This window comes from Phyllostomus discolor, chromosome 3, assembly GCF_004126475.2.
Source record: "Phyllostomus discolor isolate MPI-MPIP mPhyDis1 chromosome 3, mPhyDis1.pri.v3, whole genome shotgun sequence".
Lineage (NCBI taxonomy): Eukaryota > Metazoa > Chordata > Mammalia > Chiroptera > Phyllostomidae > Phyllostomus > Phyllostomus discolor.
This window is the reverse complement of record NC_040905.2, coordinates 198183344-198197334: the sequence shown is the minus strand read 5'-3', so window position 1 is coordinate 198197334 and position 13991 is coordinate 198183344. Positions and strand designations below refer to the sequence as shown.

The following is a 13991-nucleotide window of genomic DNA, read 5'->3' as shown; positions in this document are numbered from 1 at the left end:
AGATGCGGCCTGGGGAGCCAACCAGCCATCTAAGTGAGCTCCAGGCCCGGAAAGTTGGCTCCCAAAGGGAGGTCCTGCAGATCCCTCTGCTCCCGTTCCAATCCTGTTTAGGCTACTGGTAATAACGTTTAGCGGCGGCGCTGGCTCAGGGCTTGGTTCTTCCAGACTTCTGTTTTCACCCCCGACTTGCGGGCCTTGGCTCAGGGAACCCAGGGCTCCAGAATGTCGGGAAGACCAGCGCACAGGGGCCAGAGAGGGCAGGAGGCAGCCGAAACTGGAGTCACGTGTTAGGTGCCTGAGCTTGGGGACACAGCCTGGCCATGCAGCCCTCCAGGAAGGCATTCATTTCCCCTGAACAAGGCCCTCTGCCAGTTCACCAAATGTGGCTACTCCTGGACCAGTAGGCTGCCAGAGCCTGTGGCTGGTTAGTATGACTCTTCCTCCATCCTCGTCACCTGGGAACACACAAGAGCTTGGAGACCCATACCAACTTGAACAAACATCCCCTGAGAGCTCAGAGCCGAGGCCCAGGGTGCTGAGACCCTGACACACGCAAGGAAGCGGGGCCTGAGGACTCAGAGCTTGCCTGTGCTCCTGAGGGGTAAGCTGGGAAGGCAGCTGTGCAGAGGACACAGAACAGCAAAGGGGGATGGGCCTGTTCCACCTGCCTCCATGAACTGGCCAGGGCCCACATGGCCAGAAGGTCACACCCGGGCTCCTTCCCTCACACCTTATACCTCTGCCACGGGAACACAGACGGTCATCTGTCTGGACGGGATGCCGCCCCGAAGTTTCCAGTTGACTCACACATCCATTCAAGATGCAGTGAATAATAATACCAATAACAGCTGCCGTTTACTAAGCACTTACTACAAGCCAGGCACTGTTCTAAGCCCTTTACAAGCAAGGTGCCGTGAATCCTCCCAAAACCCTGTTGCCTGTTGGGAATGAAGATGCCCACACTGTGGGTGAGAAAAACAGGAAGCAGAGAGGCTTGCCCAAGCTCACAGGGCAGAGTCGGGAACCACCATAGGAGAAGGCAGTGCTCTCTCTGCCCCGCCACCAGACCCCCACTGGTGTGAGTCCTCTGCCACCACTGATAGGGCACTTCGGTGGTCTGGGGAGAGGTGTGACGGAGCGAAGCTGGAAGGCACGCCGGGGCCGGGCCGGAGGGCACAGGCCCGGGGGCCCTGCAGTGGTGAGGGAGGCACTAAGACGGGAGAAAGCAGAGGCTGGGCTTCCAAGCAGCATGACTGTCCACTTGCCCAGAGCTTGGGCCCCACTCTGGGGTGCTCGCCTGGCACCACTTTTTGACACAACCGCTGGCATCTGCCCTGGCACAGGGTCTTCTGGAGAAAATGAGTCAGCAGTGTGCTTACTGGTGCTGTGTGTGTATATGTGTGTATTGCAGTGGGGGGTGGGGGATCTCAGCCAGCCTTCTTTTTCCAAGACATGGGAATGAGGTGGGGGGGGGGGGGCATCATCCCCCATTCCAGCTCAGAGGGGCAGGGCCTGGAGGGTGGGGCGGAGCAACAGCCTAGACCAGCCTCCTGGGAGTGTCCTTTGGTCCTAGGGGCAGGACAGATAGCCAGCAAGTTCTGTGCTTCCCGCGGCAGTGGGCAGTGAGCATGAGCTGCAGTCCATACAGCCCCTAGGGGCTGCTCCCGTCCCCCTGAGGTCCCTCCCACACATACCCAAGGGCAGCGCCTCACTCTCGCACACTTTCACTCTCTTACAACTCCTACTTTACAGGCTGGGGCTCAGAGCATCGTGAGTCCAGGCTCTACCTAGCCCCTCCTTGGAATTCCCTGCCCCTCTCTGGCCCTCCTCCTCTGTCTCCGCAACTAGACGTACAATGAGGGGTCCCACTCAGTGATCTTCCAGGGCCCTTCCTGCTCTGGCAGCCTGGCTCTAACTTTCTCTCTCTCACACTCCGGAAAGCAACAGGAATGGAGACCCCACCCCCTACCCCAGAGAAGCAGGGAAACACTGAAACCCAAACCCAAACAGACTGACACACACGCAAAGATTTCCAGAAACCGGGGACGTGCAAAGACACACAGACACAAGCAAGAGCAGGAGCCACCGAGACCTGGAAACCTAGAAACTTGGGGACAGTTTTACAAGAACAGCCAGAAACCGAGGCGTACAGGCTCGGGACCTGCGGATACCGACACCAGAACACACCGGGATAGCAGAATCGGACACCCCCTCCTCCCCCAAGAATCCTCAATCCACCCCCTCCGCCGCCTGCCGGCCCCTCCAGGCGCCACCACCCACCTCCAATTCTGACCCCAGGCTGGCTCTTCACGGACCTTCCCTGGCCGGGCCGGGCGGAGTAGGGCAGAACAGCACTGGCCAACCCTGGGGCCGGGGGCACAGCCCGCGTTAACCCTTGGCCACCCGCCTCACAGGGGCACAGGAAGGGGCAGGAAGCTGACGTTCTGCTGGAAGCGTCTGGCTCCGAGGGGAACCCCAGCTCTCTCCAAGGCTGGAGCAGCAGGAAGCTGGGAAGGGGGGCATCCCCAAGCTCATACTCACCCCCCACGAGCCGCCACCGCTGCTGTGCCTCGGGGCCCCCGCGCGGATCCCGCTCCCATGGCGGGCCCCTACTTCATGCTTCCGAACCCGGGGGGCAAGTGTGGGCGCGCCCCATGGGGCCGCCAGCCCCCTGCCCCGCCGCGCCAGGCCGGCTCAGAGCGCGTGGCCCCCGCGCAAGCAGCGCAGTCCCGCGCCCAGGGGCGCCGGAGCAGCCAGGCAACGCGGCCGGGGCCCCTCGAGCGCCAGCGCCAGGCCCATGGTCCCAGGAGTCCCGGCGCCGCGCTCGCCCCTGCCTCACTCTTTTTCTGCTTCAACCAAAAAGAAGCAGAAAAAAAAAAAAGATAGAGAAAGAAAGAGATGATCAAACTTTTGGAGGCGGGCTGTTGGCGGTCCCCGGAGACAGAGCAAGGCCGGGCGAGGGCGCACAGAGGGCGGTGGAAGCTGCCTCTCCGCCGGCCTGGGGGAGGAGAGGAAAAGGAAGGATTTGGGGGAAATGAAGGCGATTTAAAGTCTCGGCCCGCGGTAGCTCTCCACCTTCTCTCCTCCCCACGCTGGGCCGCCCTCTGCTGCCCCCTGCTGCCCCCTGCCGGCCGCAGCCAGGGACACACTCTGGACCGGCCCACCACAGCCCGGCTGAGACTCCCCCCACCCCTTTGTAGAAACGGGGAAACTGAGATTGACAGGGAGGAACGAGTTGGCCAGGGCTGCACAGCGGGATGACCACAGCACAGAGATTCGGGACTTCCGGCTTGTGAGGTCCCAAGTTTGGAGGCGGAGATAGAGACAGAAAGGGGACAGACACCACTGCTGAAAGGAGCCCAGAGTTCCAGGGACAGCTGTGGGACCAGGACTCAGTGTGCAGACTCCCACAACAACCAGTGTTCTGCCACACACACACACACACACCCCTTTCCTCCCAGACCCAGAACTCCCAGGAGAACAGACTCCTGGACCTGTAGTGGGTGGGCTTGTTAAATGTTGGTTACCCTCTCATTCTTCCCTCTCCATGAGGTAAGAAATGGCAGCTTGACACTCACCCGCCACCCAGTCTATCAAAGATGCTCCCTGAGACCCCACACTGGAGCACAGAACTGCACCCCTTGACCCTGCCGCAAACACCTGACAAATTCGCACATCCACAACCCCAGTCGGAGCCCTGCATCAGAAGCCCCTACTGCCCCCGCCTCCCCCTCCACGACTTGTTCACTGGTGTGCGCACACACACTCACACACACACCCACGCTTACCCCACACTCAAACACAAGCTCCCACTCATTCATATGCAAGCACAGCCATGCGCTCCTCCTGTGCCCACATAAACACACCCTGGGTGTCTGGATTGGCTCGAACACCAGACTCCATACCCGCAGATGCATGCACACTAGTGCTTTACACACGCACGAATGCACGCTAGCTTAGCCAGATCCTCCAACCAACACACCCGCGCACATATTTCTCATGCACACGTTTGCACGCGCACACACACCCCATGTACACACCCACAAGAGCACATACACAGGCATGCTCCCACTTACACACAGTTCTCCACTAGTGCCCACCGAATGTGGGCACAAACGCACTCATTCTCCGAATGTGTACCCCCTCCCCATATGCGCACACCTTTAAAAACACACACAGGTACCCCCAGCAATCGAAGAGCCCCGGGGCACTTACTGGGTCCCTAGGTGCGAGGCTGGACGGTCGGTCCTTCCTCGTGAGCCTAACGGCATTTGTATTCATGGGTCCCCGCAGCCCCAGACGCGGGGGCGGGGGTGCCAGGTCCCCTTCCCTAAACTGGGCGCAGGCGCTCGCAGCGCAGCCGCACCGGGAGGGGCATGGGCGCACGGGGCTGAGCCTCCTGCCCGGTCCGCCTGCGTTGAAACTTTGGCCGCTCTGCGTCTTCCGACTCCGTCGTGGGCTCTGGGCGCAGGGGGCGGCTCATAGGTGCTGGTGCCGCGGCGCCCGCCGGGCCTTTTGAAGTCTCCGCTGGGGGCGGGGAGGGTGCGCTGAAGGCGGCCTTTTAAACCAAGGCTGCACGCGGGCTCGCTGGAGCAAGGTGTCTGGTTTCAACAAACTTTAGGAAAAGTCCCAAGCAGGGGCGGGGTGGGGTGGGGGGGAGCGGTGCGGAGGGGCGGTAAGCCAAGCAAGCCAGGAAAAGAAGCCGCAGAGTTGTGCTCTGCTTCCTGCAGGGGGCAGAGCACACACGGCTGCCAGAAGGGAGGCTCAGGGTGGTGCCGGGGAACCCACAGGCAGCTGGGTGGCGCGTGGAACCACCCCCACCTTGAACCAAGTTCTTAACCTCCGCTTGGACCGAGCCCCAGAGAATGCAGGAATACCCCCAAACTTCACAAATTGTGCATGTTCGAGCCTTCTTCTGGATGCGAGGGGCCCCGGGGTTTTCCTCAGGTTTTCGGGTCAACAACTGCCAGCTCAATCGTAGTTGACATTTTCTGAGCTGCATGCTTTGTGCTAGGTGGATCCTGCCCTTATTTACTTTTTTTTTTTTTTTAGTATTTTGTTCATCATGGAATTTTTGCATTAACTTTGACACGTTTAAAGTATTGCATTAAAATATTGTGTATTTTGATTAGTTAGGGTTTTTTTGGCACCCCCTTAGAAATAAAACTTCATTGTATACTGAAGAGGTTTTTTGGTGCCGCCGAGTATTTGGCATCCTCGCCAACCTCACCCTAGCCAGGGACAGTGCCGTGCTAAGTGTCACTGTCTACAGGAGGCCTGGTATCTCCGTGTGCAGATAAGAAAGGCACGATTCTGAAAGGTTAGGCCATTTTCCTGAGATCACAACCTGGCAGGTGGAGGAGGTGGGTGTGAGCTGAGGTAGTCTGATTCCTGTCTCTGCAGCTGAGCAGGAAGACCCAAATCTTAGTCTTGAAAGGGCTCTGGGCAGATCCCGGCCAGCTTCCCCAGCTCCGTGTCCTGCCCCGAGCTTCACTCTCTCTGATGCCTGGACCCAGGCTCTGGACAAGCCGGGATGCTTCAAGGCCTTGTCAGTTCTGTTTTCTCCCAGGTTCTCCCCCCACCCCATGTCCTTCTAGGTGTGGCTCAAAGCTCGGCCTCACACCCGTATTGTAGCACACATCACACCATGTTGCCGTCATTTTCACATCCCCACACCTAGTGTGCAGCCTGGGACATGAGAGGCTCTCAAACCATTAATAATTTCAATAATTTTCTTTCAACTCCTACAGTGTGCGAACTCCAGTAGAAAGCTGGGGGAACAGTACATTGTGGGAGTGAAGACAAAGAAGTTTGCACATGGTTCTGCTTTCTGAGTGCACACATATTTATAATGTGGACAGAAGACATACACAGCAGCTTGGGGTAGGGAACAGGGCCAATATGGGAGACACTACACACAGATACGTCACAGAGAACCTCCTGCAATTGCTTAAAGATAACACTAGGGGAATGTGATAGATGTTATCAGAAAGACGCAGGTGAATGGAATTGTCAAACTGACCAAGGGATCAAGAGAATGCAAGGAAGGCTCCCAGGAGGAGGTGGCCTTTGGCTCCTAAAGGATATTTTGGAAACGCATGCAGCCATGGAGAGAGACAGCTCAAGTGGAAGAGTCACAAGAAGGCCAGAAGGGTAGGAGTAAATTTCAGGCTGGTTTTGCAAGAGGAGTGCAGTGAGCCCAGTGGAAAAGCCATCTAATTCTCCCCTCTGCACAGTGTGGGTAATGTCCTGTGACTCACTGGCCACAGAGCCATTTCCAGGCAAGAGGGTGCATTTCCTCAATAGTCAGGCAGCAGGTCAGTGGCTGAGTACCAAGACCTTTCCAAATTTCATTCCCAAATCTGAGTGTCCAATGGCGAGCCCCAGGGAGCCCTGCTCCACTATGGATAACCCAAAGGACTCATGGGATACCCCTCAGAGCCCAGAAATATTGATTGTGTTCCTTTCAAGACCCCTCGCTATCTCCATCTATAAAATAGATGCATCAAACATGATAATCTTTGAACTCAGGAAGATGAGATATTCTTTAACAATAAATCCAATTTGGTAGGTAATTATTGAGAGCTGGCTGTATTTTGCTAGGTTGCAAAGAAAGCATGACTTACATTCTTCCAAGAGTTCATGGTCAGCTGGGAGGAGGAGGCATGGACCCTGATGAGAATTCTTGTGAAGGAACCTTGTTTCTTGCCTCCGCAGCCTCTTTACACCCCATCTTCCTGCCAAGGAGGTTCCTGGCACAGCACCAGGGACTGGGCACAAACAGTGCTGGACAGGACTTCCTAGCCTGGTGGAGACTCAAGGGCCCCATGGTTTACTCCCTGCCCAAGCGCATCAGCCATGGACCCACTTGCTTTCGGAGACACATCTGCCTTCAGAGAACTGTTCATCTCAATAGCCTCAATGGTAGACACAGTAGGTGCTCAATAAGTATTTATAAATGAATCTCTAGTGAGATCTTAGCCTGCAGGACAGAGGGTTGCCATGACACAGGTATCAGTCCCCATGGATTTATCCACCAAGATTTCCCCGAGGATGCACTGTGCCTGGGGCTGTGCCTCCTGCTCCCCAGGTGCTGTGGTCAGCACAGGAGGCTGGCAAGGAGACAGACAGGAGGTGCTGCAGGTCAGGAAGTCCTGCCTCAGATCATGCTCATTTATCTGGCGCTGCAGAACTGGGGTGAGAACTCAGGTTCCCAGTCTTAGTCTTTGCCATCTTAGATTTAGTCTCAGATTAGTCTCCCCAATCCTCCCAATGCCCTGCGCTGCTGGGCACACCAAAATGGATCTTTATTTCATATTGGACCCTGTGTGGCATGGAGCATAGGAAGTGTGTACACAATGCATGTCCAAAAATAGAGTTGTTCATTCCCTGGTCACTTGGGGGAATGCCGCCGCGCATCAGACCCTGAGCTGGGCGCTGGTCACAGGCAAATATAAGCTGTGGTCCCCGCTGTGAGCCATGTGGATGTCTGGCACCAGGAGGAAGCGCTGTGCCTGGCACATGGAAGCGCTCCATACATGCTGAGTGGAAGACGGATTAAATGAATGAAGGGACGAATACATGAATGAGAGCACAGTTTGCCAGACTAGAGCAGGTCGGCGCCCCCTGCCACCTGCTCCCTCTGCTACATCGTGACCTCACCTGTGAACACGCTTGCTGGGCACCTGCTGTGGGGCCGGCCTGGTTGTAGGTGCTGCCGATAAACCACGCTCTGCTCTGCTCACTGCTGTGCTCCCAGCACCTCAGATAAAGCGTTCCAGGAGAGTGAATTAAACTGAAGTCCAAGCTGGAGGGAGAGGCAGCCCCCAATAATGCCTTCTCCCTCTGCCCCTCCGGGCAACGCCAGTCCAGTTCCTTTTTCAGGGGAAGTGGCTGGAGGCAGCACTGGCCATTATCACGGCTTACCTATCCCCTGGGCTTGGGCTCAGGCCTGGCAGCTACAAAGAGCAGCCCCCACCCTGCTACCAAACAACCGTTCCACAAAGGGCCTATCCACGCATTGATGTTTCTCTCCCTCTGTTTCTCTCTCCTTCCTCCTCCCTCCAAAAATAAATAAAATCTTTTTTAAAAAATGTATGTGGGCCCTGGCTGGTGTGGCTCAGTGGACTGAGCACTGGCCTGCAAACCAAAGGTCGTTGGTTCGATTCCCAGTAAGGGCACATGCCTAGGTTGTGGGCTGGGTCTCCAGTGGGGGCCCTTAAGAGGCAACCACACATTGATGTTTCTCTTCCTCTCTTTCTCCCTCCCTTCCCCTCTCTAAAAATTAATGAATAAAATCTTTTAAAAAATGTATGTGGTCATTTCCAATCCTGAGGTCTGTTACCAAGTGTCCAATATTGCACCATTTCCCTGCAAAGAGCCGTCGATCTGTAAGCATTGCCATTTGGAGCCCTGTGAGTCTCCCTGAGTGATCAAAACCTGCCATTGGTGCAGGACCATACCATGGGCACAGGAGACGGGGACAACTGTTCTAATAGATCATCAGAGATGGGCGGTTACCATCCATTCTCCTGGGGATGGGCTATTTATGGACTGAGAGATTTCCCACCCCCCGATATTTTCTGCAGTTTTTAAACTAGGTTCTCCAGATATCTGGGAATGGTTATGATTTTATCGGAACCCCAAACCTTCCCAGGGCCTGAGGTTGGCCACAGGGTGTGGCCAAGTTGACACCCCCTAGGCTCACAGCACAGCCCCACTGTGGGGCCCTGGGGACTCTCCTTACCCTTCTGGGCCTGTTTCCTTCTCCAGGTGTTTGGGGTAATTAACACGTGCCTCCATGGTGCGCCACTGCCAACTCTTACCTGAGCCAGGAGAGAGCTGCGGTTTCGTCCCGGAGCAGAGACCCAGATCTTGCTCAGTCTCGGGGCATCTCTTGAAGAACTATAACCTCTGCCTTCTTGAGACTTCCTTCTTCTGCAACAGCACACAGTCTGGCCACAGTCAGCTTCTACATGAGGACAATAAGTCCTCCTTTAATGCCATCAGTGGGTTTTATGACATTCAGTGAAATGACGTAGAACAAAACCAACATTGCCATAGGCTAATTGATATCAACAAAGGTTCAGTTCCTATGGCATCTCATCAACATTACAGCGAAAGGGTGTTGCCATGAAACGACGTTATTTGAGGGCCTCCTGTCCTCTTTTTTCCCTTCCTCTGGTGCTTTGCACATTGAGTTCCTTCTTTGGAAAGATGTTCTTTCTCTCCTTTTCTGTATTCTTTTTTTTTAAGTTACTCTTGTTTTTATTTTTTATTTTTTTTTGTTAAAAATTTTATTTATTTATTTTTAGAGAGGAAAGGGAGGGAGAAAGAGAGAGAGAAACTTCAATGTGCGGTTGCTGGGGGCCATGGCCTACAACTCAGGCATGTGCCCTGACTGGGAATTGAACCTGCGACACTTTGGTTCGCAGCCCTTGCTCAATCCACTGAGCTAAGCCAGCCAGGGCTCTTTTCTGTATTTTTATTCTGCAAAGTTCAGAAGGTATCTCCTTCTCTGGGAAGTATTTCTTGGATTTCTTTCCCCTACCCTCCCAGTGCAGTCTGGATATCATGGCGGGCTGCTGAATAGTTAACAACCAGCTCTCCAGAAAAGGAAGGGAAGCCCTGATTTTTAGCAACTGCCAGTGTCTATGGTGTAAATGTTCTCATCCTGACCAGTCTCAATCCACCAACATGCTACCCCTGAGTGTGAAGTTGGGAAGAGACGGGTATGCCAATGGGAGTCAATTCCAGCCACCGCTGGCTGGATCAGACGCCTGCCTTTGCTGTCCCGCAGCCTCCCCATTAATACAGCACCGTGCCAGCCGTATCGGAGCCTGGGGCAAGAGGGAAAATCTGTGATATTGACCCTGTCTTCATTGAAAGGTTTTATCTCTTGTTCATTCATGACTTTTTTGCATTACTTTTGATTTTTAAAATATTGCAATAAATTATTACTTATCTTGATACTGGGTTTTATACCACATTAAATTTTGTGCCTGAGATAAGTTCCTCACCCAGGTCCTGGCCCTGACATAAGAGTCCGTATCATACTCTAATAGCTAGCATTGGCATAGCTACCTCCCCCACGAAGCTGTGAATCTTGGGGACAGGAATTCATTTCTATGTCCCTCTAGGACTTGGCACACAGTAGGTGCTCAATCACTACTGTCCAGTGAGAGAATGGACAAATAGATGGATGGACTCAGTGCCTTTGCCAGCAAAATGATGTGCTGATGAAATACCCCCCCTGCTCTCAACTAGGGGCAGACTTTGAATTTCAGCTCCTCCAGCTCAGCAAGGATTAACCCTGCCCTTGACCCGGCTGAGCCGGCCCCCACACAGGGCATTTTCACCAGGGCCAGTCTGCAGACACCTCCACCCTGCGGCCGTGCTGGAAGGAAGTTGAATCTAGAGAGTGGAGGCTGCACTAGGACCGAGGGTGGGAAGTCACAGAGAGGCAGCCGCTTGTCTCTGGATGGGTCCCAGGAGAGTGTTGTTTGGCAGGGTCAGTGGAAAGGAGATGCAAGCCACAAATACTTCAGGATGACTTCCAGCTTGACAGTTTGATGGGTCATCTGCCATCTGAGGGCACCAGGACTTGTTCCCATGCCTGATTCCTTCCTCATCCTGAGGACCGCCAAAGAGACGTCTTCTGGAGACGCCTCCCCCCCCCGTAAGTTTCACAGGCACCTCACTGGACTCACTCAGGGGGGTGGTTCAAAGGTTCTATTTCTATACAATGGGCCATGGCTCCCACTTTTTAAGCACGTGATATGCTGTGCCCGTTGCAAAGAGCTTCATATACATTCACTCATCAGTTATCCACAAAACCCTCAGTTAATCTACCCATTTCACAGATGGGAATCAGAGAGTTTGACAACTTGCCCAAAGTCACATAGCTGGTAACCAATGGGACTGAAATTCTAACCTAGAACCAACCGTCAGAGTCAAAGGGCCTATGATCTTAACCTCGCTGTGCAACAAAAGGGAATTTCTTAGACCCACTTGGCACTCTAGTGCTCGTGAAGGTCAAAAACTGGGGGTGGCAATGAGCAGGTATAGCTATTTTTATCCTTCTCCTGACCTGGGCTTGTCGTCTGCCTCAGACATGCTCCCTGCTCTCCCAGCCCACTCACCACGGAAGCCCCCGCAGCCCCTTCCTACCCACCAGCACTGTCCTCTTCCCGCCCAGCTGCAAAGCGGAGTTGCGTGTTCCCAAAAGGGGATTCTTCAGCTCGAAGACACTGGTAAGTCCACATCAGGGCAGGGGGGGAGCGAACAAACAGTGGGCACCCCCCGCCTGCCAGGCTCTGCGTGTGCATTATCCGTCCTTCTCGCCCCGGGACCAGAGGCAGGTGCTTTTCCCATCTCCACTCCGAGGGCCCACATCATCCTGTATGGTCGCCACTAGCCACATGTGGCTATTTACACTCAAGTGCCTTAACATTATTTGTAAAACATTAAAAATTAAGTTTCTCAGTCACGCTAGCCACATTTCGAGTGTGCGACTGCCATATGCAGCTAGTGGCCACGGTCATGAACAATGCAGAAATAGAACGTTTCCATGCTCGAAGAAAGTCCTCTTGGATAGCATGCATCGGGGAGGAACGGGGACTCCGTGGGTGACTTGCTTGGAGCCACGCAGTGGGTTGTAGACAGAACTGGGATGGGACCCATATTTCTCGCTTCCAAAGCCTCTACTCCCAGAGCCTGGAATAAATTTGCTACCACCTGGCCCCAGAACAAGGAGGATTGTTTGCCTGGGATGGTAGGTCGACTTGGGAAACCAAATAAAAGATCAGAAGACTGTGGGTGAATACCAAAGTGGAGAAAAGGAGCCAGCTGTTCTTGAGGGTTATTTTTATCCTGCCCAGATATCCTGGGGAGCTGCCCCCCTCCCCTTACAGCTATTTTTATCTCGGGAGCTGGAATCAGAATGCCGCCTCCCGAGGGTGGATGGGAGGATGCACTGATACACCAACATTCCAGCATCAGGACCAGCCTCACGCTGACCGTGTCCAAGGCAGCTGCAGACCCATTCTCTGATGCCATTCTTGCACCAGTCTGGGAAGCCAGCATAGTCCATGGTGAGCGTGAGCCCCAAACAGCAAGTGGGGTAACTGAGGCTCAGGTGGGTGCGGGGACTTATTTTAACAGTTTATTTATGGTAGAGCTGGGATTTAAACCCAGGCTGAGACAGGTCCCTCCTTTCAGAGCAAGGGGTAGGTTTTGTACGAGGGGTATCTGCTGAGTGACAGAAAACAGCCTGAACTTGTTGCTGACCCCACCTCACCCCTTTCTAGACGAGTGGGCAAGTTGCTGAACACGTTACAGGGGATTCTGATCTTTTTCTGCCTCCTCTGTGGACTCGCTGGGAACCTGGCCAGTGGGAAGGCTTTCGGTAACCTGGAAAAACACCCCGTGCTCAGAAAAGATGATTTATCATCATCATCATCATCATCAACATCATCGTTGTAAGCTATGAAATCTGTAATTGTACGCAGCCTCCATCCCTTTCCCCCTCTCTGGGCCTCAGTTTCCCTGCCTGAAACCTAAGCAGCTTGCCCAGCGGATCTCCACGGGGCCTTCCTCCCAGCCTCCGCTTGCCATTTCTATGATCCATTCATTCAGTCAACAAGTGTTTATTGAGCTCGAGCTGCCTGACACGGTGGGGAAATAGGACCAGCTTCTCCAGAAGGCTCTCTGCCCAGGCTGTTTCGGCCACATACGCAAATTTCCTTGTGTTTTCAAAAGGCAAATTATGGGAAACATGTTATTCACCATAACACACTAGCCTCATCTCTCAGGGAAAAAAAAACCCTCTTCAACCCCACCAAGAGCTAAGCTAACAGAGGACAGAAACCCACCCTTGTTCCTTTGGGCAGCTTTCCAGAAGCTCACGTCCCTGCTGAAAGAGGGGAAAGTGTATGTGGCCGAGTCTCTCCGGGGCTGCGCCGGACCTCATAAACAACCTGTGTTTGTCCCAGCTCCTTCCACGCGGAGGGTCAGCCATAGCCAAGGGAAAAACAGTCCCGTTCTGTGCCCAGCCGTCCCCAGAGTGAGCAAAATTGTCCATAAATATTTTTATCTTCATGGTCACCAAGGCAGCTGAGAGGAAGGCTTTGATTCCCCAAGCCCCCAGACCACTCCCTTCCTCTGGGGACTGGCCGCTCAAAGCTGACCTGGGTGTCCCATCTCCCACCCCCAAATTACAGGCTGCTGCCCATGCCGCCTGCCCCCAGGAGGTGGTGGCATTAGAGGCGGGACCACACTGTACACTATGGCTGGCCTCAGGGCTGTTGGAATCGCGTCTCCCAGCCAGCTGGTTTCCTGCCGGGAGCTGGGTGGTCAAAGCAAAGGAAGGAAGGAGCCAGAAATGGCGTTTAGGGTGGGGAGAGGGGCTGGGGCTAGGGCAGCGAGAGGCCCAAGGTGGTCATCTAGATCTTGAGTTGCCTGGCTTTATCATGGCTCATGTAAAGGAGGCCTGAGGACATTACTGACCCGGAAGTGGTTTATGGCAAAGCAGATGCTTGGAGGTCAAAGGACTTTCAAGATCCAAGAGAAAAACAAGTCACGGTGAAATTTCACACTCAGTGACAGCTCCTGACAATGGCATTGGGGCCAGAATTTCAACCTAGGACTTCCAGAATCTTCCCTCAGAGAAAACTCCTGTGTCCTGTTCTTCCTTGCTGTAACCTCCTTGTCTACCTGAAGAAGACTGCTCCTTGCTAGAACTTTCTACAGGGAAACACTGCAGCCAGATGTGTATCAGACACGAGAACCTCCAAGGGTCACCCGAGCACAAGGTTCTATGACGCTGTGGTTCCTGGGTAACTCACACCATAACATTTTATGCCCACAGGGCTAGACTTCTAATGCCTTTTGATGCCAGGACCAAGACTGTAAAATCCTGGAATCCTCCCTGGCACTGGCTTTTGGCTTCTATGATTCTATGCTCCTGAGGCCGATCTCTGTGATCCTTCAAC

The 13991-nt window shown here is 54.1% G+C and overlaps 1 protein-coding gene across 5 annotated transcripts in view; it reads right to left on the bottom strand.

Moving 5' to 3' along the window:
- COL27A1 (collagen type XXVII alpha 1 chain) overlaps positions 1-4464 on the bottom strand; it is a 130298-nt gene extending 125834 nt beyond the window's left edge. For 2 of the 5 annotated variants that reach the window (XM_028513371.2, XM_036022115.1), the window contains exon 1: positions 2542-3071. In XM_028513371.2, coding sequence (XP_028369172.1) covers positions 2542-2600 — 59 coding nt within the window. In that variant the 5' untranslated portion in view covers positions 2601-3071. Of the gene's footprint in view, positions 1-2541; positions 3076-4215 lie in introns of those variants that run through there. The other 3 variants (XR_004902320.1, XR_004902319.1, XM_036022114.1) reach the window with 3 other exon arrangements.
- Between the last annotated feature and the right edge of the window lie 9527 nt (positions 4465-13991).